The sequence below is a fragment of the Cydia strobilella genome, chromosome 15 (assembly GCF_947568885.1).
Source record: "Cydia strobilella chromosome 15, ilCydStro3.1, whole genome shotgun sequence".
NCBI classification, from domain to species: Eukaryota; Metazoa; Arthropoda; class Insecta; order Lepidoptera; family Tortricidae; genus Cydia; species Cydia strobilella.
Genome location: NC_086055.1, coordinates 16044278 through 16066849, shown reverse-complemented (window position 1 = coordinate 16066849; position 22572 = coordinate 16044278). Strand labels below are relative to the sequence as shown.

General features: G+C 38.6%; 2 protein-coding genes across 3 annotated transcripts; one reads left to right on the top strand and one right to left on the bottom strand.

The window, feature by feature from the left end:
- Window positions 1-7: 7 nt before the first annotated feature.
- Window positions 8-18094, bottom strand: LOC134747622 (uncharacterized). 2 transcript variants are annotated; one of them, XM_063682220.1, is made up of 10 exons: window positions 17918-18094; window positions 17523-17624; window positions 17019-17114; window positions 15965-16180; window positions 14035-15685; window positions 12781-13881; window positions 12073-12225; window positions 11272-11421; window positions 8920-9103; window positions 8-1753 (listed from the first exon to the last, which is right to left on the bottom strand). In XM_063682220.1, the coding sequence occupies exons 1-10, from the start codon at window positions 17993-17995 to the stop codon at window positions 1591-1593; spliced, it is 3894 nt and encodes a 1297-aa protein (XP_063538290.1). In that variant the 5' UTR covers window positions 17996-18094; the 3' UTR covers window positions 8-1590. The 2 variants fall into 2 exon arrangements, with proteins under 2 accessions (XP_063538290.1, XP_063538289.1); XM_063682219.1 differs by having other exon boundaries at window positions 10-1753; window positions 12781-15685; window positions 17918-18093.
- Window positions 18095-18421: 327 nt separating this feature from the next.
- LOC134747614 (uncharacterized) lies at window positions 18422-22004 on the top strand. The gene is made up of 4 exons (XM_063682209.1): window positions 18422-19938; window positions 20071-20128; window positions 20235-20267; window positions 20709-22004. Exons 1-4 carry the CDS (start codon window positions 18649-18651, stop codon window positions 21359-21361), a joined length of 2034 nt encoding a protein of 677 aa, XP_063538279.1. The 5' UTR covers window positions 18422-18648; the 3' UTR covers window positions 21362-22004.
- The last annotated feature ends 568 nt before the right edge of the window (window positions 22005-22572 follow it).

The window sequence follows — 22572 nt, the reverse complement described above, 5'->3', positions numbered from 1 at the left end:
TGTGGAAGTTGCTAGCGTTTTTTTTTTTCTACAGACAAAATTGGTCTGCCAGACTATTCAAACTGATATGAGTTTTGAATGATTCACGGTTAGTTTCACTAGACTTATATTGACCGGGATATAGACCGTGAACATGATGCATGTAACTGCGTCGAAATATCGGGAGCTCACAAATAATACAAAAGGTAATCACGGTCTATATCCCGGTCAATATAAGTCTAGTCAAACTGATATGTTACTTATATGTACAGATGAACCACTGAAGACACATTAGGTGATTATTACTGGTTCTTAAGGCGCCTTAGCTTTTATAAAGTAAACCTTAACACATTCTAATACAGTATTGTATTGTAGTTCGGGCGATTTTCCGCAACTCGACGACTGGCGCCTATTTTGCGTTTCTAATACAGTTTGTTATTGCGTGTTATCCCTTCAAGTGGCGGTCAACCCGTGAATGGTCGGATCGAAAAGCAGTAAACGGCGGCCCACTCACGGGTCGATGCGAAAACCAGTGAACTGTCGGTCCTCAGTGAGTAGCCAATCACGTATTGCCGTAGAGGTGAAATTAAACGCATTTAAGTATAGTTACGGTCTTCTAGCGCCTAAAATTAGGTAGCGAGTTAAAAAGGATAACATATCGTAAGAAACACAAAAACACTTGGTATAAAATTTGTTTCGTGGACTATTCATTCGAAAGCGACTGCCTACTTTTTGGTACAGACGGCTAAGGAATGGAATGCGCTCCCGCCATCTGTATTCCCTGATCAATATGACCTCGGTCTCTTTAAAACAAGAGTGAATAGGCTGTTACTGAACCGGTGAGCTCCATCTTAGGCCCTGTCTTCACTTTCCATCAGGTGTGACTAGGGCCAATCGCCGATCAGTTTATAATACAAAAAAAAAAAAAAAAAAAATAGTCCGAGTTCAGTCTTAATTTTTAAGAGGTTGTTTTATAAGATAAATAGCATGTTAGATCTCTTTTAATGATTTAATCTTAAAAATAAAGTCTTACAAAGTTACAAGTCTTGGTAAAGTCTTACATTGATAATTAAATAACAATTATCTCCAATCATCCATTTGTTTTATGGTGGTAATAATTTTTAACAAGGAAACTGGAAAACTGTCATTCTTCCGGAGTTTGATTAGATCTGGCCAAATGTATAAACATTATAATAATTTAATTGCTATATTCAAATAGCCTATTTAACGCTCATTCTAACGATATGTGCTTTAATATGTACTTTAAAACATAGAAATGTTTAAATCGACGATTTTGTAAAATTATCTTAATCTGCGCTGACCACCCCATCGCGTGACTGCTTTTGCGCAAATCTGCGGCGCCACTTGACTACTTTTCCCGTTTTCGCTGGCGCCACTTGAAGGGATAAAATGGGATTGGCCGGTCGAAATAATTAGCAGATGGCGCCAGCATAGCTTGCCCTGTCAATTCCTAGAATTGTCAATTTTTTTTTAATGCCCTGGATGCCAGCCCTTTAAGCCAAATCTCATACAAAATGGGGCAAGCGACGGCGCCATCTCTGCAAACCTTTGACAGTTGCCAACCCCATTGTCGTGTTGGTCAAAAGGGCCTTAGGCTTTAGTGTGTGATCTGACGTGTGAGGCAAGCCCTATCCTAGACTGGCATCTTCGGCCGCACTCGGGGCATACGAAATCTCCCGTCGGTGTCTTGGCTGCTGTAGTGGATATAAGGTCTTCAGGTCCTTTCTTCTTGGCTGCACTTGCCGCGGACTTTCTAGCGATGATAATGATAGTATGAGTATCGTTGAAAAGTTTCCAAAACTGGGAAATCTCGACTTGGTAAAGTTTCGGAAACTACTCATATTTTTGTACAGGAATTTGTTTCCTATTTTTCTGAAATTTCCGAGATTTTTTCCAACTTTGGAAACTTTCCGCAATTCGCACATATGTAGGTATGAGAATGAAGTCGTTATAGGCATAAACAAAGAGCCATTGTTTGAAATGTTGATGCCTAAGATAAAACCGTGTTTAGAATTTGATAGCTTATATAGACTATTTATTTATTTTATTTATGTATCAATAAACTATTTTTTTTTGATAGATGGCGCTGTATGGCTAAGATTTGTATTTCTATTCCGTTACTAATTCTGATAGACAGTATGGCGGTAACGGAATGGAAGGAACGAAATGATATGGAAAAATACTTTTTTCACCTATTAGAATCTGGATTCTGAGTAGGGACAACAAAAGTTCTCAAATCTGCTAAAAAAGTGTAGTGTACTTTAAATTAAAAAAAAAACCGGCCAAGTGCGAGTCGGACTCGCGCACCGAGGGTTCCGTACTTTTTAGTATTTGTTGTTATAGCGGCAACAGAAATCCATCATCTGTAAAAATTTCAACTGTCTAGATATCACGGTTCCTGAGATACAGCCTGGTGACAGACAGACGGACAGCGGAGTCTTAGTAATACCGTTACCGTTACCGGTACCGTTTTTATTTACCCTTTGGGTACGGAGCCCTAACTAGCAACCCGCCCCGGCTTCGTAAGGGTAGTTCAACCACCTTTCTACGTATGCGTAGTTTTAAAGATCTAAGCATAGGTACATAGGGACAGACAGACAGCTGAAAGCGACTTTGTCTTATACTATGTACAGTTTGGCAAAAAAGAGAAGTAAATAAAAAGTGGCAACACTGTAGCGTCGTCCCGTTTTTCTTAGATTGATTCGAAAGGGACGACACTACAGTGTTGCCACTTTTTGATTTCTACTCTTTTTTGCCAGACTGTAGTGATGTCCCTTAGGGTTTTCTTTACATTAGACAGTTCATCTCGTCAGTATTGGACAACCAATTGGCATTAAGTCCACCATTTGTATTTACTTTTTGCTTTGTTTGTGCAATAAAGCTTAACCGTTTTCGACGCCGTGTCAAACACAAAAGCTGTCACTCGGACGCCACGTCACCGAAGTGTCAAAACTGAAATTGAACTTTATGCACATGCACGTAGGTCTATGTTGCTCTGTGGTCTGTGACCGATTAATCCTTCTTTGGCTTTGGACCTGCGGTGCCGATATATGTCATTGGCGTCCAAAAGGTTAAATAAATAAACCCTAAATGGGTTAACAATAAAGGCTGACTATGCCATCACTACATAGTATCGAACAAAGTCGCTTCCTGCTGTCTGTCCCTATGTATGCTTAGATCTTTAAAACTACGCAACGGATTTTGATGCGGTTTTTTTTAATAGATAGAGTGATTCAAGATGAAGGTTTATATGTATAATACATCAGCATTGCACCCGTGCAAAGCCGGGGCGGGTCGCTAGTATAATGATAAGCTTAGTTTTGAACCAATTTTTTGTGTCATGTAAACTTATTTATGGTTCAATTAAAATTAATTATTATTATTTAACTTCAACTGAACTATGAATCTATGCTTTTTGTGTTTAAGTTACTAAAAACTACAATAATAAAGCAAACTTATTTAAAACATATTTTAATAATCAACATGTTACAACGAGTAACTTGAATAATTATATTAAAACTATTTACACATTTCAATGTAATCTAGGCGCTTAATTATACCTGAGGTAACAATGGCAATCTCCTCTAACAACTATTAAAACTATACTCGCCCTCAACCAAAATGACGACTGAGGCCATAAAACTCGAGGCAGGGGTAATAATAAAGCTCGGCGGTCGTAGTGATGGCAATGTGTCGATTTCGAAGTGTTTTAAACGTCGATGTAATTCTATTTTATTTTAGTTTCATTGTAATTAAAATAAAACTATGAAAACGGATTATATCGCGTATATTGAATTTATAATACATCCCGACGTTTCGAACCCTTTACAGCGTTCGTGGTCAACGGGTGACTGAGGAAAAATTACAAAGTGCAAAAACCCACTTCACTGTTCACTGTAATTGCCTAATTATTTAATGATTTTTGTCTGTGTAAATATTATAAGTTAGTAAATAGTAGCAAAGTTAACCTTTTTATACTTCAGTTTTACACTTCTATACCTTAAATAAAGAAATTGTATAAATTATTTATTTTAAATATTATGCACATGTTTTTAATTATAATGTTACACCGTATTTCCACTTTTATTATAATAATATTGAATTCATGCACAAGAAAATGTACTTATTCACTCACTCAACTTTTTTTTTATGATGAATAGGCAGGCGTTTGACCACGATCCCACCTGATGGTAAGTGATGATGTGGTCTACGGTGGAGCACGCTTACCTATGAGATACCTATTAACTCTTGCCTTGAAGAGCTCCAAATTGTACTCATGCGGAAACACAGACTCGGGCAGGGCGTTCCACTCCTTGGCAGTTCGCGTAAGAAATGTGGAAGCAAAACGCTTCGTGCGTATTTTTGGAATTCCTACCATGAAGCGATGCCGGAGTGCCGTTTGTCGTGTGGTCCGATGGTAAAAATGGGACGGAGGAATAAGGTTGTGCAGTTCCTCGGCACACTCTCCGAAATGTACTGTACACTTATCGACAATATCGACATTCCTTTATGTGTGTTTACTACTTGCACTAATGGTCTCCGACTCTCCGCTCGCTCCGTGCAATACAATGGGAAACTGATAACGCGAGCTCAAGGGTTTTCTTGCCCTAGTCGTCATTTTGGTTGAGGGCAAGTATAGTACATCAAAGAAAATTAAAATATAACTAACAAATACACGTTGAAAATATTTATCAGTACGGTTTTTACTCACTATTATTATTAGTCGCTTTTGGCGACAGTGCGCGACGTACAACCGCCGCGGACACTCGTGCCTGAGGATGGATTCCCAAAGAATCCGAAACATGTCGCCAAAAGCGACTAATAATAATAGTGAGTAAAAACCGTACTGTTAAATATTTTGAAATATGTCTCACGAAAGTTTAAGTGTATTTCCCATACACGTTGATTCCGAAATCAAGACATTCGTTTTAAAAATAATATTAATTCGATGTCAGTATCGATTTTTTCATGAACAAATAACGAAACAAATAAAGTTGTTACAGCTTTTGCGGTTTGGGGTCAACCTTTTCTTTGACTTAGCGATCAAAAGGATAAAATTGAAGTGAATAATTTCGAAACGACTATCACAAAATTTCAATTATGTTTGATTTTAAACAAGTTATTTACATGCACAATTGTTAAGGGGCCCACTGACTATCAGTCCGCCGGACGATATCGGCCTGTCAGTTGTTCGGGACTGTCAAATTTTTGTTCTAACTGACAGGCCGCTATCATCCGGCGGACTGGTAGTCAGTGGGCCCCTTAAGAATAATAATAAAGATCGAAAGATATCATTATAATAGTATCGAATATAATAATAAGCAAAACATCATAAGTAATTACTAACCGAATATACCTAGGTACAATACCCCAATATACAAGAAACATAGCAACCATTACTAGAGAATAGAGATATTCAGTAGGCCGAGCACATGATTGGCGCGACAGTATCTCGCCGCGAGATAATCTACCCGTCTTTTACTAACTGTATGAATTAAAGAGGAACGGGTAGTCTATGTCGCGGCGAGATACTCCCGCGCCAATCACGGCAGGGCTGAACTAAAAAGAAAAACGTAGTTTTTGTCTTGAAAAAAAAAACACGGTGGCTAAAAAATAAGTGCATTTTCTTTGCCAGGGAGGTTTTGGGATTATACTGAGCAACGTTTACTATGGGACCAACCCCGAAATTGCGAAAAAAATTTTGGCTGGTCCATTTTCTATGGGAGGGTAAAAATTTTTTCGCGATTTCATGGTTGGTCCCATAGTAAAAGTTGCTCAGTATAATCCCAAGACCTCCCTGGCAACGGGAATGCACTTATTTTTCAGCCAACCTGTATATTATTTCTAAAATGATTTTCATCACTGTGGACTTTTAAAATAACTCTACTATCTGATATTGTGTTAGACATATAACCAATCATATCATGCATACAGAGAATAAAAATAAAAATAAAGAATTATTTGCCCCATACTACTCCAGAGGCAAAAAATTGTTAGTGTAGCCGCGTACCAATTTTAGCTATTATTATTAGTACTTTACGATACAAGTGCGAAAAATAGGAAATTCGTAATGATTCGCGATAAATTAATACAGGACCGAAGGGAGTGTTTTAAATCGACACGAGTAGCGAATTACCTATTCGCACGTGTATCGTACGTTTTACAGTACATATGGCCCTTTAAACTCGATATATGCACGAAAAGTGCTCTTTACGCACTAGTGCGAGAAAGTACTACTAGTACATGTACATGTGTAAGTGGTATATGTACTGTAAACATGTTTATTTGTGACGTTTTCAACCAAAAGGTACCACACTGTCGCTTGTTGATAAGGTTGATTTCTAATTGAAGCTATATGGAAATAGCGCCTTACTGACAAGCGGCAATAAGTACCCTTTTGACTGAAAATGGCACATTTATTTCTCTTTTAAAAGTGTTTGTGATGTGGCATGCAAGAAATAACTACTCGTTCTTTGAAGGCAATAAAACTATTCTTCATGTTCTAGAAGATATCGCGTTGGCTAAGAGTAATAACTGAAAAAAAAAAATGAAACTCTTCTTACAGGTTAATTCTAACGTACACTGACATCAGAATTAGTGCCAGTTGCAACATCCGCATTTGACAGACTGATCAACGTCTGAATCTGCCTCTAATATGAAACTTTCCATAATAATTAAATTTAGCGAACTCTTTAACGATGACAAACAGTTTGGTGCAACCAACCCTTACGTATATATATGCCATTTTCAACCAAAAGGGTACTTATTGTCGGTTGTCAAGAAGGCGCTGTTTCCATATAGCTTCAATTAGAAATCAACCTTATCGACAAGCGACAATGTGGTACCTTTTTGTTGAAAATGTCACATATTTTCACCACACCGGGTGGACCAGCTGGTTAAGCCCTGTTGTTCAAAAACTGATTAGAAAGATGCAATTTATGCACATGTGTGCAAAGTAATCAAATGCAAATTTTGATTTGTTTCCTTATCACGACTTTTAAGAGGCCGGTGCCGATTTTAGTCGCAAAAATGTAAAATTGATAGATTTAGTCCGTGAAATTTTACACCTTTTGTTACCTAATTCAAATAACAAATACTGGTTTCTATTAGCACGTCTTCTTATCTTACTTTTTATCAGATCAATTTTTTAAAAACAGACTCACTAAATTAGTAATGTTTGCTTTTCTTATGGACGTTTAGGTAAACGCGCGTAAAGCACTGATTTTGTCGCTCTTATTTGTAAATTTCGTAATGTTTGGACGGCTAAACATGGTAATTTTGTATTATACATATCCTGAACTTGACGTTTATCAGACTACATTTTTATTGTTATGACTTTGAAGTAATGTAAATGAAAGTTAGACGAAATCAATTTTCTCCAGAAATTACTTCAAAACAAGTGACAATTTCTTTAAAAATTGACTTAATTTCAACGTAATTTTGATACTTAAACAATCTACAACATTTGCTGAAACTATTCTTATACATCAATTTGTATAATTTACCACCATGATTTTTTGATGAATTTTTAAATACTGCCCCTTCTCTTCACGCATTACCCGTGACGCACGCTCGCGACCTCATTATTAAAAGGCAAGATAAGAAGACGTGCTAATAGAAATCAATACTTGTTATTTAGATATTACATAACAAAACGTGTATAATTTCAACAACTACATCTATCAATTTTACATTTTTGCTCCAAAATCGACTACGGCCTCTTAAATGATGACTTTGAATGATAAATATTTAATAACATTCATATTGAATTGATTTTGTTTGTCATATTACAGTTAGTATTTTCCTTGCCTCAGTGTGGTGAAAAATGTTTTGTTTCACTCTGTGGCAAAATTTGTTAAACCCTCGTGCTTTAAAACCCTAGGTAAACAATCTTGACGTGTTTTTCTATTGATGAAAAAAATTGTTTACTTATATTACTTATGAAAGCAAAAGAATGTAAAAGTTCGTATATGATGTAATTGTAACGTATTTGCTGTGACTTATTTTTCAAGTGAAATAAAACTATGAAAATGGATTATATCGCGTATACTGAATTTATAATACATCCCGACGTTTCGAACCCTTTACAGCGTTCGTGGTCAACGGGTGACGAACGCTGTAAAGGGTTCGAAACGTCGGGATGTATTATAAATTCAATATACGCGATATAATCCGTTTTCATAGTTTTATTTCATTAGTAACTCGCGGTAACCGAAGACAATATTATTTTTCAAGTGTTTTTAGGGTTATTACTAAGACTCCGCTGTTCGTCTGTCCGTCCGTCTGCCACCAGGCTGTATCTCGTGAACCGTGATACAGCCTGGTGGCAGACGACACAGTTGAAATTTTCATAGATGTATTTCTGTTGCCGCTACGACAACAAATACTAAAAAGTACGGAACCCTCGGTGCGCGAGTCCGACTCGCACTTGGCCGGTTTTTAGTAAAAATACACGTTAAGATCGCTTATTTTATTTATTATTAAAAACAGCTCTTGCAGCGTACTATGCATACGCTCACTCCAGATTATCCTACGGAATCGTATTATGGGGTAATAGTAGAAATTAAAAAGTGGCAACACTGTAGGGTCGTCCCGTTTTTCTTAGATTGATTTGAAACCGTTGCCACTTTTTAATTTCTATTCTTTTTTGCCAGACTAATCGGGACATTTCTAGTCGCAGCCGTCCTAATATATGTAAAAATGAGAAAATAGCTATGTTAACCATGAAACATAGTTGATACACAGTGAAAACGAGTGAAACATAGTGGTCAAGAGCACCCTAAACCGGCGAGCGTGTATGAGGAATGTTATGAAAGTGAAAGAGGTATGTCAGGATCGTAGCAAGTGGAAATCCGTGGTCTCTGCCTACCGCTCCGGGAAATAGGCGTGATTATATGTATGTACATAGTGGATATTCACCTAAAAGCCGTATTCTCGACGTCGGCCCGCTGGCGCAGCACGCCGCCCAGGATGAACTCCGTGGAGACGAGCGTCGCCCCGCGGCGGCGCAGCGCGGCCCACAGCGCGGCGTCGGCCGCTGACGTCACGCACACCCAGCGCGGCCCGCACGCGCGCCACGCGCCGCCAGAACACTCCACGATCACTGAACAACGATAAATCCTTTCGAATACTCTCCTCACTGTTCTCTATCCTATTTGAGCCCATCACTCCAGAATATCTCAAATGTAACTTCAGCTTTATTACCCCACGCCCAGGCTGCGAGCTGCGCGCTGCCCGTTCTCTTAAACTCTCTGTTCTCCCTCACCATACCGGTTTTCTCACGTCTTCTTTCGCTGTTCAAGCAATCCGTCTTTGGAATTCGCTCCCTCTAACGATTAGACAAGCCCCAAACAAGCTGACTTTCAAACGAATGCTCTACAAGCACCTGCTAGATACTGTCTAGTGGGACCCCCCCCCCCCCTCCCCCCTTCCCCGCACATGCAAATATATATTTATGTATATTATATGCTAAATTTGTATATGTATTTATATTGTTTATTCATGTAGTTTATAAAGGTATTATAGTATATAAATATTACTAATAGTTTGTATATTGGCGTTAGTATTAGAATTTATATTTAGAATTTTTTTTTTTCGCATCGCACTGCACCCACCTTAACAATTTCTGTTTGGCCCAGTGGTTGACTGGTAGAGAATGCCTCAAGGCATTAAGTCCGCCTTTTGTACTTGTTCTTGTGCAATAGTTAAAAAAAAAAAAATACATGCCACTCCTGCCCGTAATCCGCACATTCTCCGCATTTAATTTAACCTAACCTTAAATAGGGTATTTGTAGGGTAGGGTATGGCAGTTTGGCAGATAAGTAGCAACAATTACTGTACCTCTTTTTTTAATAATAAATAAATTGAAAAAAAAAAAAAAAAGTACACTGTGATACAAGTGTGCTAAGTTGATCATTACACACGAGGCGATATTGTGCGCGCGACCTGTAAGCGAGCGCGGAATTAGAAAGCCGATGTGTGTAATGACCAATGCACACGCGTTTCATACGACGTTTTTCAACACACTTGCGAGAAAAAAAAGAAACTTTCATATTAATCAAATTTTAATAGTTAAAACATTTAGTATTATGTGTTGCATCTGTCATACTCGTACTGCCGGCCGGCCCGCCATCGCCAGTCCGACCAATTAAAGAAGGCTCCGTTTCCATGCACTTTATTAGCAATCAGTTACCTTCTTGACTCAATCAGATAATATAATGAAAAAGCACGAGTGGAATAATACACTGAAAGAGGACGCGTGTTTAATATCTAGGATTATGAGCCAAAAATAGATGGAATAAAAACGTCGTTTTGAGCAAGCGTGTTGAAATAGTTATTTGTGCAACAAAAAAGGAAAGTTGGTTATACTTGCGAGTGTTGATTTTGAGTCCCGAGAAAGCGAAAGATTCTATAATTGAATCACGAGCGAAGCGAGTAGAACGAAAGTGCGACTTTCCTCACTCCAGGGAGTGAAACAATGTAGCTTTTTAATTTAGTGAAGGCCATGAACTTCATACTTTTATTACATTTTTTTTATGGTATGGTACGGTACGGTACGGTCCGGTCCGGTCCGGTCCGGTCCGGTCTCGTATCGTATCGTATCATATCATATCGTATCGTATCGTATCTTATCGTATCGTACATATTATAATACTTTTTTTTTCTGTTTATTCTGTATAATTCGAAATACATTTTAACCTTTAATATGTTCTCACTACTGAGGTAAAAAATTATGTGTGCAACACGAGAGCAAAGTTATTTTACATCTCGTGTTTTTGAGTCCCAAGAAAGCGAAAGATTCTATAATTGAATCACGAGCGAAGCGAGTAGAACGAAAGTGCGACTTTCCTCACTCCAGGGAGTGAAACAAAGTAGCTTTTTAAAATTAATAGTGAAGGCCATGAACTGCCAATTCATACTTCTATAACAATATTTTTTTTTTGTTTTTCTGTATTATTCTGTGTAATTCGAAATACATTTTAACCTACTAAGGTGAAATAGTTATTTCTGCAACAAGAGAGGAAAGTTGGTTTTTCTTGCGAGTGTTTATATAGCGAGATGTAAAATAACTTTGCTCTCGTGTTGCACATATAATTTAAAATGTATTTTGAATTTGTAATAGACCCCGAAGTATAAAGTAGCAGTTCATGGCCTTTACTAAATTAAAAAGCTACTTTGTTTCACTCCCTGGAGTGAGGAAAGTAGCACGGTGTCGAAAGTAGACTAAATATATAAATGTTAAATATTAAATTTCATGTTGATAATACTCACGTTTCATCTCCTGCGCAGAAGGCATCACACTGGGCGTGGCTGACACATGGTATCCCTCGAGGAAGTTCCTTCTGCCCCTTAGGGTCTTTTCCAGACTGAACTGGAACCGTCTCTCCGCTTGTGAATCCTTTATTAGGTACAGCCATGGGTCTGGAAAGAAAGGACTAATTTTGTTAAAAATACTTATTTGAATGTTGAGGGTATTGAGATCAATAGAGATAAGAAGACGGCAGTCCCTTTTCTAATCGATGTGTGTGGCGCTTTTTTTAACCCTTCGTATGTCTAAGCACTGATCAGTCCGAATTAATTTAAACCTATTGTGCAGTGCTTAAAAGGGTTAAAAGAAACTCGCGGAAATACGATATTAAAACTAATAATAACCTAAAAGTAATCGAGTAACATCGATAACCGCAAGCAATAAGATGTACCTATGTAGGCTATGTACTTAATAATTAACTAGGCAACTAATTAGCTAAACTACCCACTGTCTTGCAGTTTGGCAGAATAATTCAATGTAAAAATAGGGTTTATTTCGCCAGAATAAATGTTTTTTTTTTATGTGTGGCTTAGATCCACTTCAACCATCCTAAGCCAGCAATATTGTATGAAAATTCGTTGCCGGCGCATTTGAGTAAAACTCCCGCAATAAATGCAGACTTCTATCACACATGGACTAGGCCGGCAATACCAACCGAATGAAAATCTCACTAAAACTCCCGCAAATGATGCTTTGTCGGCCTAGACCGGAAAAGTTGTATGAAAATCCATTCGGTAGGGTAGGTATATTTGAATAAAACTTACCAACGACAGTGTTGTTGTCGGCGCAGGCCTGCACCCACTCGGGGCCGACGATGGGCCTCCCGAGCCCCACCGCGCACAGCAACTTGAACGTGCGCTTTATTTGAAGCGTCACTAGTACTGTGCATGACATCACGTCTGTTACTATTACTGCTCCTGAAATTGGAAAAATTTAGATAAATCACTGAGTGGAGAAATAATATTTTTTTTCTCTTCTGTTCCCGATAATTAAGCGTTAATTCTGTCAAAGCTCCCACCAAATCTGTTACTATTACTGCTCCTGAAATTTGAAAAATTACGCATAAACCACTGAGTGGATAAAGACATTTATTTTTCCCTTGTTCCCGATAATTAAGCGTAAATTCTGTCAAAGCTCCACCAAAAACACTTAAAATTCTGAAGACTGGCATTGTATCAAATTTAATGGTGTTTGCGTGTAAAACCTCAGACACAGAGTAAATTTGCCATAAAAGACATAAATGAATAATATTTCAGACAGAAATTACATATTCAGATCTTGCACATTCTGCATAGCATAGCTCAAAAATTCGCCAGGTTCGCTGTAAGTTAGGCTCAATTATTTTAACTTTCGGGAAAAGAAGAAACAACTCTTATTTTTTCGTCTAGAAAATTTTTACGACTAAGATATTGAGTATATTGAGACATGGCAGCAAACATTTTATAACTAAAATAACACAAATAATAACTTACCTAAACTCTCGAGTTTACTCCTCACATCATCATTAGAAAACGCCGTGAACAAAACATATTGCGCTTCAGCCCTAACAGGAGTACCCTGTACCGACGTACTGGCTGTACATGTCGGCGTACTCTTAGAATTTGGCAAAGACCTCGTCCTTTTGGGACTTGGCACTTCCAACTCATTCGTCGCATGCCTTTTTAAATTAGGCGACTCTGAACTGGACTCTGAGTATACAGTACTGTTTTCATGTTTAGGCGTTTCTTTATTAGATTTTTGTCGTGAGCTTCTTCGTACTTCCGTTTCTGGGGTTTTGTCTTTGGACTTTGATGTGTCTTTTGGTTTATCTTTTTTGTTTTCTTTAGTACTTCTACTACTTCTAGTTTTTGAATCACTTCTCGTTTTTGAATCGCTTCTGTTTTTAGAATCGCTTCTGTTTTTTGAATCACTTCTGTTTTTAGCATCACTTCTGGTTTTAGAATCGCCTCTAGATTTAGAAGTATTCCCAGGTTGAGAATATTTTCCTGAATTAGATTCACTTCTTGATTTGGATTTCTTTTCCTCTTTGCTCTTCTGTTCTTTACCCTTTGATTTCTCGTCTTTACTGTTTTCTTTTATATTTCTTGTACTTCGGGTACTCCTAACTTTTTTATCATCAGAGTCTTTATGATCGTCCGTTTTTGATTTAGTTTCCTCCAATTTCTTTGTTTTAGATCGACTGCTTCTACCCTTACTGTCACTTGCAGGCTCTTCAGATTGTTTGTCCTTTTTCTTATTTTCATTCCGTGAATGAGGCCTTTTTCCTCGCTCGTCTAATAATTTATTAGAGTGCTCACCTTCTTTCCCTTTCTTTTTGTCAGTTTTGCTTTTTAAACGTGATATATTTTCGCTTACAATATCTGCATCAATATTATCATCACTATCAGCCATCTGGAGAGATTCTCGTACTTTAAGAGTAGGCTTACGAACACGCGTGATAACTCTAGAAGGTATTTCTTCGAGCTTCTTAGAGAGATCTCGTTTGGCATGTACTTTTGGTTTCCGCTTCTTAACGTGTGTGATTCCCGAGTCCTGATCAGAAACCTCGTCCGCCTCAGTGTCACTGGAAGATTCTGTAATAGAATTATGTTTTAAAGTTACACTAGTTTTTATTTCTTGGCTATCCGGAAGATCAATATTCATTATTTTAAGAGTTTGGGGTGTTTTAAGTACAGCATTTGAAGTTGATTTTTCATTGGTAATTTTATTAAGTTTAGAATCACTACCTCCACTCTCATATTTTTTGATTGGCGACATTTCACTTTCTATGTGCCTAAATCTATCACCCATTTGGTAACCTTCTACAGAACATGGCACTAATTCATCATCATCCCCTTTTTCATTCTGGTTTGACGAATTTGCTTTAATAGAATCTAGTGGTGATTCTCTTTGACTACAGAGATCATTAAATAAATCTTGCGTGGCTGCATAATAGTTGGGATCGTCATCATCGTCAACATTTATTACAACTTTTGGACTTGACGCTTTCGTGGGAGTTTTCTTAGCTTTTGAAGGAGTTCGGAAAGGAACTTTAAAAGGACTAATCATTTCTTCAGAATAAACCTGTTCATTTGATTTATCAATTTCTCCTTCATCAATTAAAATTTGAGTTGGCAATTCTTCGAATTTTTCTTCCTTAGAGTTATCTGTAATTATTTGTGTGGGCAACTCGTCAAAACTGATTCCTTTACTAGTGCCATCGGTTTGATCAGTAGTTTTATTTATCTCCGCTTCTATGACGTCATCATCGATTATTTGTGTAGCCATGTCTTCAAAATCTATATCCGGGCTCGCGCTAGCGTTTACTATTTTGGCGTCATTTTTGGCTAATTCATCTTCATCTTCACAATCGGTTAGGTCATTATCATCATTATTCACAATTTTTTGAGTTGGCAGAACACCAATATCACTATTTATTTTCTCAGTTTTCGAATCGACTATAATCTTTTGGGTTGGTAACATATCAATATCCGTTGATAATTTTTGATTTGGTAAGATATCCATATCTTCACAATCAGTTGAACTGCCAGACTCTCGTCTTATTTTATTTAAGCTTACTTCAATCTTTTCTATTCTCTCTATTGGTGGAGAAACTTTGCCAGCCGGTATAATCGGCTGCGACTCAAAATCGTCATGGAATGATTGTGTATTCAGCTCTTCAAACGCAATTTCTTCATCAGAGTCATCCTTAATTTTAGATGATTCATCAACACTTTTATTATTATTCTCAGATTTCTTTGGTTCAACCAAAGCTAGTTCCTTGTCTGCAACAAACACTTGCGTTTCTTCATTAAATATATTGTCCAAACTATTCTCATTTTCTTTATTTGCTGAGAATAGATCAATTTGTAAATCTTCCTGGTCATCTAATTTACGTATTTCAGGCAATTTATCTGTGATTGGAGCTTGTGTGTCACAATTATGTATAGTGTCAGGTACGTTCTGTGTGTCCAGAACGTGAATGTCAGGCGCTTGTTGCGTGTCTTGCATATGGATCTCTAATACAGGCGGCTGCGTTTCCATACAATGTACGAAAGGCGAAGCTACTTGCGTATTAGCAGTATAAATAGAATCTGTACTATCATTAGCTTTAAAAGGCTGCTGGGTTTCCATTTCATGGATATTATCATTGCTTTCTTCGACCATTTTATTTGACTTGTTTAAAACGGATGAGTCATTGAAAGAACTTCCAGAATCATCTAATTGGAAATTAAATGAGTCTGATTTTTTGGCGGATGCCCAGTAAGCATTGTCTATAGTTTTGCTGCCCATTGGTTGTATAGCAATAGTTTTGTTGGAAGGTTTTATAAATTTGTTCATGGGGCTCTTGAATTCTGACGATTTTTTAGGTTGTGATGGCATTATAAAGGAGTCATCCTGAAAACAAGAAAACCGGAACTTATTTTATAAAAAATGATCGCAAACCCTCCATATACGTAAACGTAAGCGCTTTTTCAGGGTTTTATAAAAGCTACAGCCATGCTGATCAACCCTGAAAGGCATTAGCCAGTGATTAGCCATTGTATACAATTTGAGAATGGTAACATTTGGCTTGTTGTAACAATTAGTGAATCGGGTGTTGAGGTCAAGCCTTTGCCCAGCAGTGAGGCTCGCAGACTCAACTCAAAATTAAATAGGAAATAAAAATTGTCTCACCATGTCACTGACTTCAGGTGACTCTGGCACCAAAACCGGAGCCCCCAGCCTCGACATTTGTTTGGGCACCGGGGCCGGAGTACAAGGCAGATCTATAGCCTGTGTCATCGGCAAGTCATTGTCATCCTCCAGCAACCTGAACATACCGAATATGGCGCCAAACTGGACCATGTCGCCGTTTTTGAGCGGGTAAGGTATGTATGGCTGCAAGGTTTTCTAAAAAAAAGGGAAAATAAGTGACAAAGAATAAAAATAAATAAAGCACTGGATAAATTGACTATGCCTATATCAATCTTTATGAATGTAAAACTACAAATTTCAAAATCTATCTCTTAAACATTACAGATTAGGTACTGTTGTTAGTCTTTACAAATTGCCTAGACAGTAAGATGATGTAAGAATTAAAAAAAACCGGCCAAGTGCGAGTCGGACTCGCGCACCGACCAGGGTTCCGTACTTTTTAGTATTTGTTGTTATAGCGGCAACAGAAATAAATCATCTGTGAAAATTTCAACTGTCTAGCTATCATGGGTCATGTGATACAGCCTGGTGACAGACAGACGGACAGACAGACAGACAGACAGCGGAATCTTAGTAATAGGGTCCCGTTTTTACCCTTTGGGTATGGAACCCTAAAAATTGTATAATATGATTTCAACCAATGATAAGCAATAATTTATATTCAAATATGTGTATAATGTTATGTACGATTTAATATGGATAATGTATGGTATGGTAACATATTGCTTTACCTCCTATAACTTGTACATAATTTTATCTGCTCTCTCAATCTAATATAATAACTAAAAAATGATGTGTTAAAGTAAAACACCATAAGGCCATAATTTTGGACACCAATAATACTATGAAAATGGATTATATCGCCAATCGGATTATATTGTGTTGTTCGTGGTCACCCAATGACCACAAACGCTGTAAAGGGTTCGAAACGAAATTCAATATACACGATGTAATCCGTTTTCATAGTATTATTTCATGAGTAACTATTGCCGTAACTGAAGACAATTTTTTGTACAACAAGTCATATACTTACACCTTGTACTTTAGTTTTATTGGAAGAATCTAAATCCATAAGCATGATGTCGCTCAAGCTCAAGACGTTTATCACAGCATGTTGCCTGGATATTGACTGCAAATAAAAACATAAAAATAAAACAACACATTGCAGTACTTGCATATTCTTGCATATCTCTCGGAAGGGTTCCACGGAAGACCAGCGTCGGGGACCTCATAGGTTCATTGACATGAAGAAGCTGAGTGGAGACCATTTTAGGAACGCTTTATAACCCAGCAAGCTATGTCAGTGTTATTAGTTAAGTTTAAATTAAGCGTTTTTGAATAAAGCATCTTCTATTCTATTCTATTCTATATTGCACATTAGAGTGGGAGATTTTTACTTTATTTTATTTTATTAAGGAGCACAGTTCAAAAAAGGTGCATCAATCACATGTGTGTTAAGGCAAATAGGAAAATTCAGGATTTCAACAGTTTATATAAGAAAAGTTGTTGATGTAAACAAACTGAAGCTGATACTTACGTTCAGATTCAGGTAAATCCTACATGTTTGTGGGTCTCTGCCTATTTTGTTGGGACCTCTTTTTACGGGGTATGTGGCACCCTGTATTCCCAGGAAGCCGATCTGTAAAATAAAAGCTGTTATCTAAATAATGGATGGACATTGGTGATCCATTGAAAATAAACGGATTTATTATTATTGGTGGGTGGCGAGCGAAATTTGAATGGGTCTTGAAATATAAGACGACATGCCGACCGATTGGGCTATTTTATGCCCCCTATTTAAGACGGCTAATTTCCCGAATTTGTCAGTTTTTATTAGGGAATCACTGGTTTAGTACGTTCACAATTCTAAAAGCACCAGCAATCGACGCCTAAGCCTGTAAAGTTAGTAAACAAGCCTTACTAAATACTAACCTGCTCGGGGTCAGTTCTTTCTATTTGCGTGTTAAGCTCCTGGGTACACTCAAGCTTTTGAGTAAATTCTATCTCCATGACGAAGAACTAATTAATAATCCTTATAACATTTAAGGCTAAGATTAACATTTAAGGATAGTAAAACAACTAAAACAAGTTCCCGGCAAACACGACGCGACGTAATCCGCGTTTATTTAAACTGTCATTAGTGTCAAATGGGCAAATGTCAATGATCAATGTCAAGTACCGACACACAAAAGTATTATTGGAAAAAAATATTAATTTCCATAATGGGTTGCCTGTTTTGTGCAAATAACAGAATTTATACGAAAAGCAAGAAACAATGGAACGGAAATTGGTATTACGCTACGCAAATTTACAAAAAACAAACGTATGAGTTAAGTAACCATAGACAACTTATGAGTGGAGCGGCATAAAAAAAAATTAGAAATAATGGCAGAGATGGCAGCATTGGCAGCAAAATCAATGGATGCAAGTCAAGTAGACGTCATTTAATACCGTTGATCACTATTCTTGTTATTTATAACCTTAAACATTTATTTGTTTACAGCAATTCGAAATATTCGCTTTGTTGACTCATTTAAATCAATTTTTGTATTAATAAATTGATTCGAAGTGTAAAGGTGTGTTTCTTCGTGTAGGTGCCGTATAATACAATGTGTAAGGTTTAGTAATATTCATACAAGTTATTTTAAAGCGATAGAGTAGAGATGGAAACAACTAAAGGAGATGCATCGGACGAAGATGTTCCCAGCGATTTCTTCGACGATTTCAATAAAGACGAGTTCATGGAGGGTCTGCAGGTTATCGACAGTTGGGACGACAAGGAGAAGAAACGCCGAATGTCGCGCATCGATACGGAGGCGTTGGACAACGTGAAGGACCTTCGTGAGCTGATCGACGACCGACACAGCAAGGATCGCCACGGCAACGAGCGGCATCGCTGGAAGGATGACCTCGACGAGTACATTAAACCGGGCAGTCGCCGCGACCCCAACAAGACCAAGGAAGCCATCAAACGCGACAAGGAAGTCAAGGTCAAGGAGTTTCTCGCCAAGAGTTTGGACTCTACGGACGAGCTGAAGCCGCCCGGTACGGAGCTGGACGACTTCTTTGAAGAAAACAAGACACCGAAACCGCCGCTGGAGGAGACGCCGCAGAAAAAGAAGCGTTCGAGATCGAAAGAGCGTCATCAGTCACCGGTCAAACACCAACGGAGGAGTCCCCGCCGGAGCCCAGCGCGCCGCAGCCCGGCACGACGTAGTCCAACACGCCGCAGTCCTACACGCCGCAGCCCTGCACGCCGCAGCCCCCGCCGGAGCCCTCGGCGCAGTCCTAGATGGTCGCCGGGTCGACGCGGCGTGTCACCTTTCCGCGGGAAACACCAATTCCACAAGCCGCGATGGATCCACCCTATGAACCGGCATTTCAGCCCGCGCCGCAGCCCCCGCCGCAGCCCTCGCCGCAGTCCCCGTCGCAGCCCGCGCCGGCGCTTCTCGCGCTCACCGCCGCCGCGCCGCTACTCCCGACGCTCACGCTCCTCATCCAGAGAACGAGACAGAGACAGCTTCCTTTACCCCAGAGAATCTAATCTTGACTATCCACTTTTTGACATTCCTGACCCACAATTCTCTCAAGTACATCCTGGGTCAATTCCGGGATACCCATACCCCCAGATGCCCCAGGAATATCCTCCAGGGTATACTGGTCCTCCATTTAACTTTCTTGCTCCCGGGCAGCCACTGGCTCCGGGTGTTCAAGTAACATTTCCAAATTCAGCACCTGCACCTCAACCTGTACCCGCACCTATCATGAATTCGGTGCCGTCTCCAATGATGAATCCGGCGCCGCCTCCAATGATGAACCCGGTGCCACCAATGATGAATCCTGTAGCTCCTCCGGCCATGGTCCCAGCCCCTACACAAGTACCTCTTCCAGAGAAACCTCCACTTCCCACTCCTATTAAGGATGTCACTAAACCATTTGATGCACTGGCTCAAGTAATTATTCTAATATTTACTAGCAATTTTCTTACAATTACTTCATTCTGTTTTCATCAAATGAATTCAATTTACATAATGTCGCATAGTGTGTGTTTTTTGAACATATGAATATAGTTCTTAATGTTTCAGTTAGTGGCAGAAGGCAAAATTAGTCAAGAGGACTACTTAAAGCTGGCACCAACAAAGGGTAAGAAATAAGAACTTAATCATATTTATTATGTTTATGCATTTTTTCTACAATATACATATTCTCTTTTGAACACTTCTTGAAATTAGCATTATTTTTGTTGCAGTCACCAGTATGGACACAAACAAAAGAGTAATGGGTGTGTATTTTATTTCTTCACTTTTAAACCTCACTTTTTACATATTGTCTATATTTTAGTTTCAAACTTGGCAGTGTTGGAGCTCCATGGATTTTCCGTCTGGCGCGTCATAATAAAATGAATGTTTTACTTGGTGTAATTATCATATTATAGCTAACATTTTATTTGATTTTATATCATTTTCATTAGGCTCAATGAAGTGTTTAGTGAAATAAAATTTAAGAATTTACATTTTACGAATGGACAAAACACAAGTGCAGGACATTGATATGCACGTATCAGATATTTTAAGCTGCCTGTGCATTTGTATATAATATAATGTATTTGCAATTACATATTTTATGTTTATTTCGGATTAATACAAACGTTCCTATGGAGCCAGTGAATTGTTATTTCACCGTATACTGTGTCGTGAAGCCAGTGACCGTTTTGTGTTTCCAGTGTTGAATCGGTGTACCTCGTCATTGAGCAAGTTGGCACACTTGATGCTGCCAAACCGTCTGGTCATGAACAACAGCATGGTGGGCCCGGAGCAGAAGAGCCTTGTCCCTAAATACTGTTCTCCGCTGAAACGTCAAGGCGCCGTCGAATTTCACTTCACGAAGATGAGCGGGCGAGCCACAGCACAGCAGAATAAGCAGTTAGTGAACAGTATCATCAACACGCTAGGATTGGAGAAGGTGGTGGGGAAACAGAAGATAAAGGTGCCTAAAGACATGAAGGATGCGGCGTGTCAGACCAGCAAGCCGTACTGCGACGTCTGCGAGATCCGGGCGTCAACGCGACACTGCAACGCAAGCACCAGTGTGGATGCGGAGCATTTCTGTTCAACAGTGCATACACAAGTGGTAGAGCAGGACCTTATGAGTTCTAAAGCGGTGTTCGCTCCGAGCGGCAGTATAGCGGACGGAGCGCCGATCTCTATCGCCCATATGACGCCGGCGCAGCTCGTCTCGCAGCTCGCCGCTCGGGCGAAGACCTTGAAACAGACTGATCCTGTCCCCCCTAACGCTAACCAATATATGAGACGACCGAACTACGATCAACAGTATGATCAGCAGTATCAGAATAACTATAATAATTATCGCTATTAACCTTTTGGCTAATATTTATACTTTTTACTTACATTAATTTCAAACGGTGGCATGGCAATTCCAAAGTCAGGCTGATTGTTGGTCTTCACTAAAATCAGTATTTTTCGCACTTGATTTGAATGGAAGAAATCAGTCACAAAATTGTTTGCATTATTTGGATAGATAATTAAGAATATTTAGATAGACTTATTTATAGCACATTTAATTTTATGTTCTATCAAGTGTGCTAAATACGAGTTTTTTTTTTTAGTTTAATTATCCCAGGAATAACTCATTCAGAGTTATTCCTTGGACAGATGGGATGGGAATATACCAGCTATTTTTAGTAATAGTAATAAAATCATTTATTTAATACATAACGACAATAATATCGAAATCAATTAGTATATGTCCTTCAGGTCATGTGTGTGTACAACGACTTGGTTTATAAACGAAATAACTAATTATTAATCTGTGGTTAATAATAGTCGTTAAAACTAAACTACTGAATTGGTGGTTTTGACATAGGTACATATTAGTGAAAACCGTCAGGGTTTTCTTATGTAGTGTTTTGTAAACTACCCAATGATTGGCACTGATAATACCTATGACCATTTGTTCATCACTACTGTGTTTAATTTAGGTGAAGGTGTCCACTAAATAGGGAATGCCGACATTAAGGGGCCCACTGACTATCAGTCCGCCGGACGATATCGGCCTGTCAGTTGTTCGGAACTGTAAAGTTTTTGTTCTAACTGACAGGCCGGTATCGTCCGGCGGACTGATAGTCAGTGGGCCCCTTTAGGGTACTTCATGTCGTTTGAAGATGCTCAGCCACTGCTCAGCTCAAGGCTCGCGCAATTTAATTTCCAGCATACTAATAACAGACGTTTTCGAAATTAAATATTAGTATAATGGATTTCTTTTTGTTTTTAATTTTAACCCTTTCACCGCAAAGGATGCCCAAAAACGTCGCGAGTGGCAAGTTTACAAACTTGTCATATCTATAAACTGAAATCATTCATATCTAGATCTAAAGCCTAAACAATGGAGTAGGTACGCTGTGAAATAGAAGACATCATCCAACCACGAATGGCGGTGACAGTGATTTTGAAACGACTTATTCCTACTGCAGATTGTACTGTAGGTAGTCCTTTTTTTTCTTCAGGAACATAATGTTGGATTCTCTAAATCTGTCGTACTGTCTGGAATGCCCAACATTTTCCTCATAA

Bases quoted from the DNA above. Each gene is read 5' to 3' on its own strand.
- LOC134747622 (XM_063682219.1), bottom strand. From the start codon at position 17,995: ATGGAGATAGAATTTACTCAAAAGCTTGAGTGTACCCAGGAGCTTAAC. The intron at 17,115-17,522 runs GTAAGTATCAGC...TTTTATTTGCAG, and splicing joins GGATTTACCTGAATCTGAAC to TCAATATCCAGGCAACATGC. The intron at 1,754-8,919 runs GTGAATATCCAC...TATCATCGCTAG, and splicing joins GTCGAGAATACGGCTTTTAG to AAAGTCCGCGGCAAGTGCAG.
- LOC134747614 (XM_063682209.1), top strand. From the start codon at position 18,649: ATGGAAACAACTAAAGGAGATGCATCGGACGAAGATGTTCCCAGCGAT. The intron at 20,129-20,234 runs GTAAGAAATAAG...TTTTTGTTGCAG, and splicing joins AAAGCTGGCACCAACAAAGG to TCACCAGTATGGACACAAAC. The intron at 20,268-20,708 runs GTGTGTATTTTA...TTGTGTTTCCAG, and splicing joins CACAAACAAAAGAGTAATGG to TGTTGAATCGGTGTACCTCG.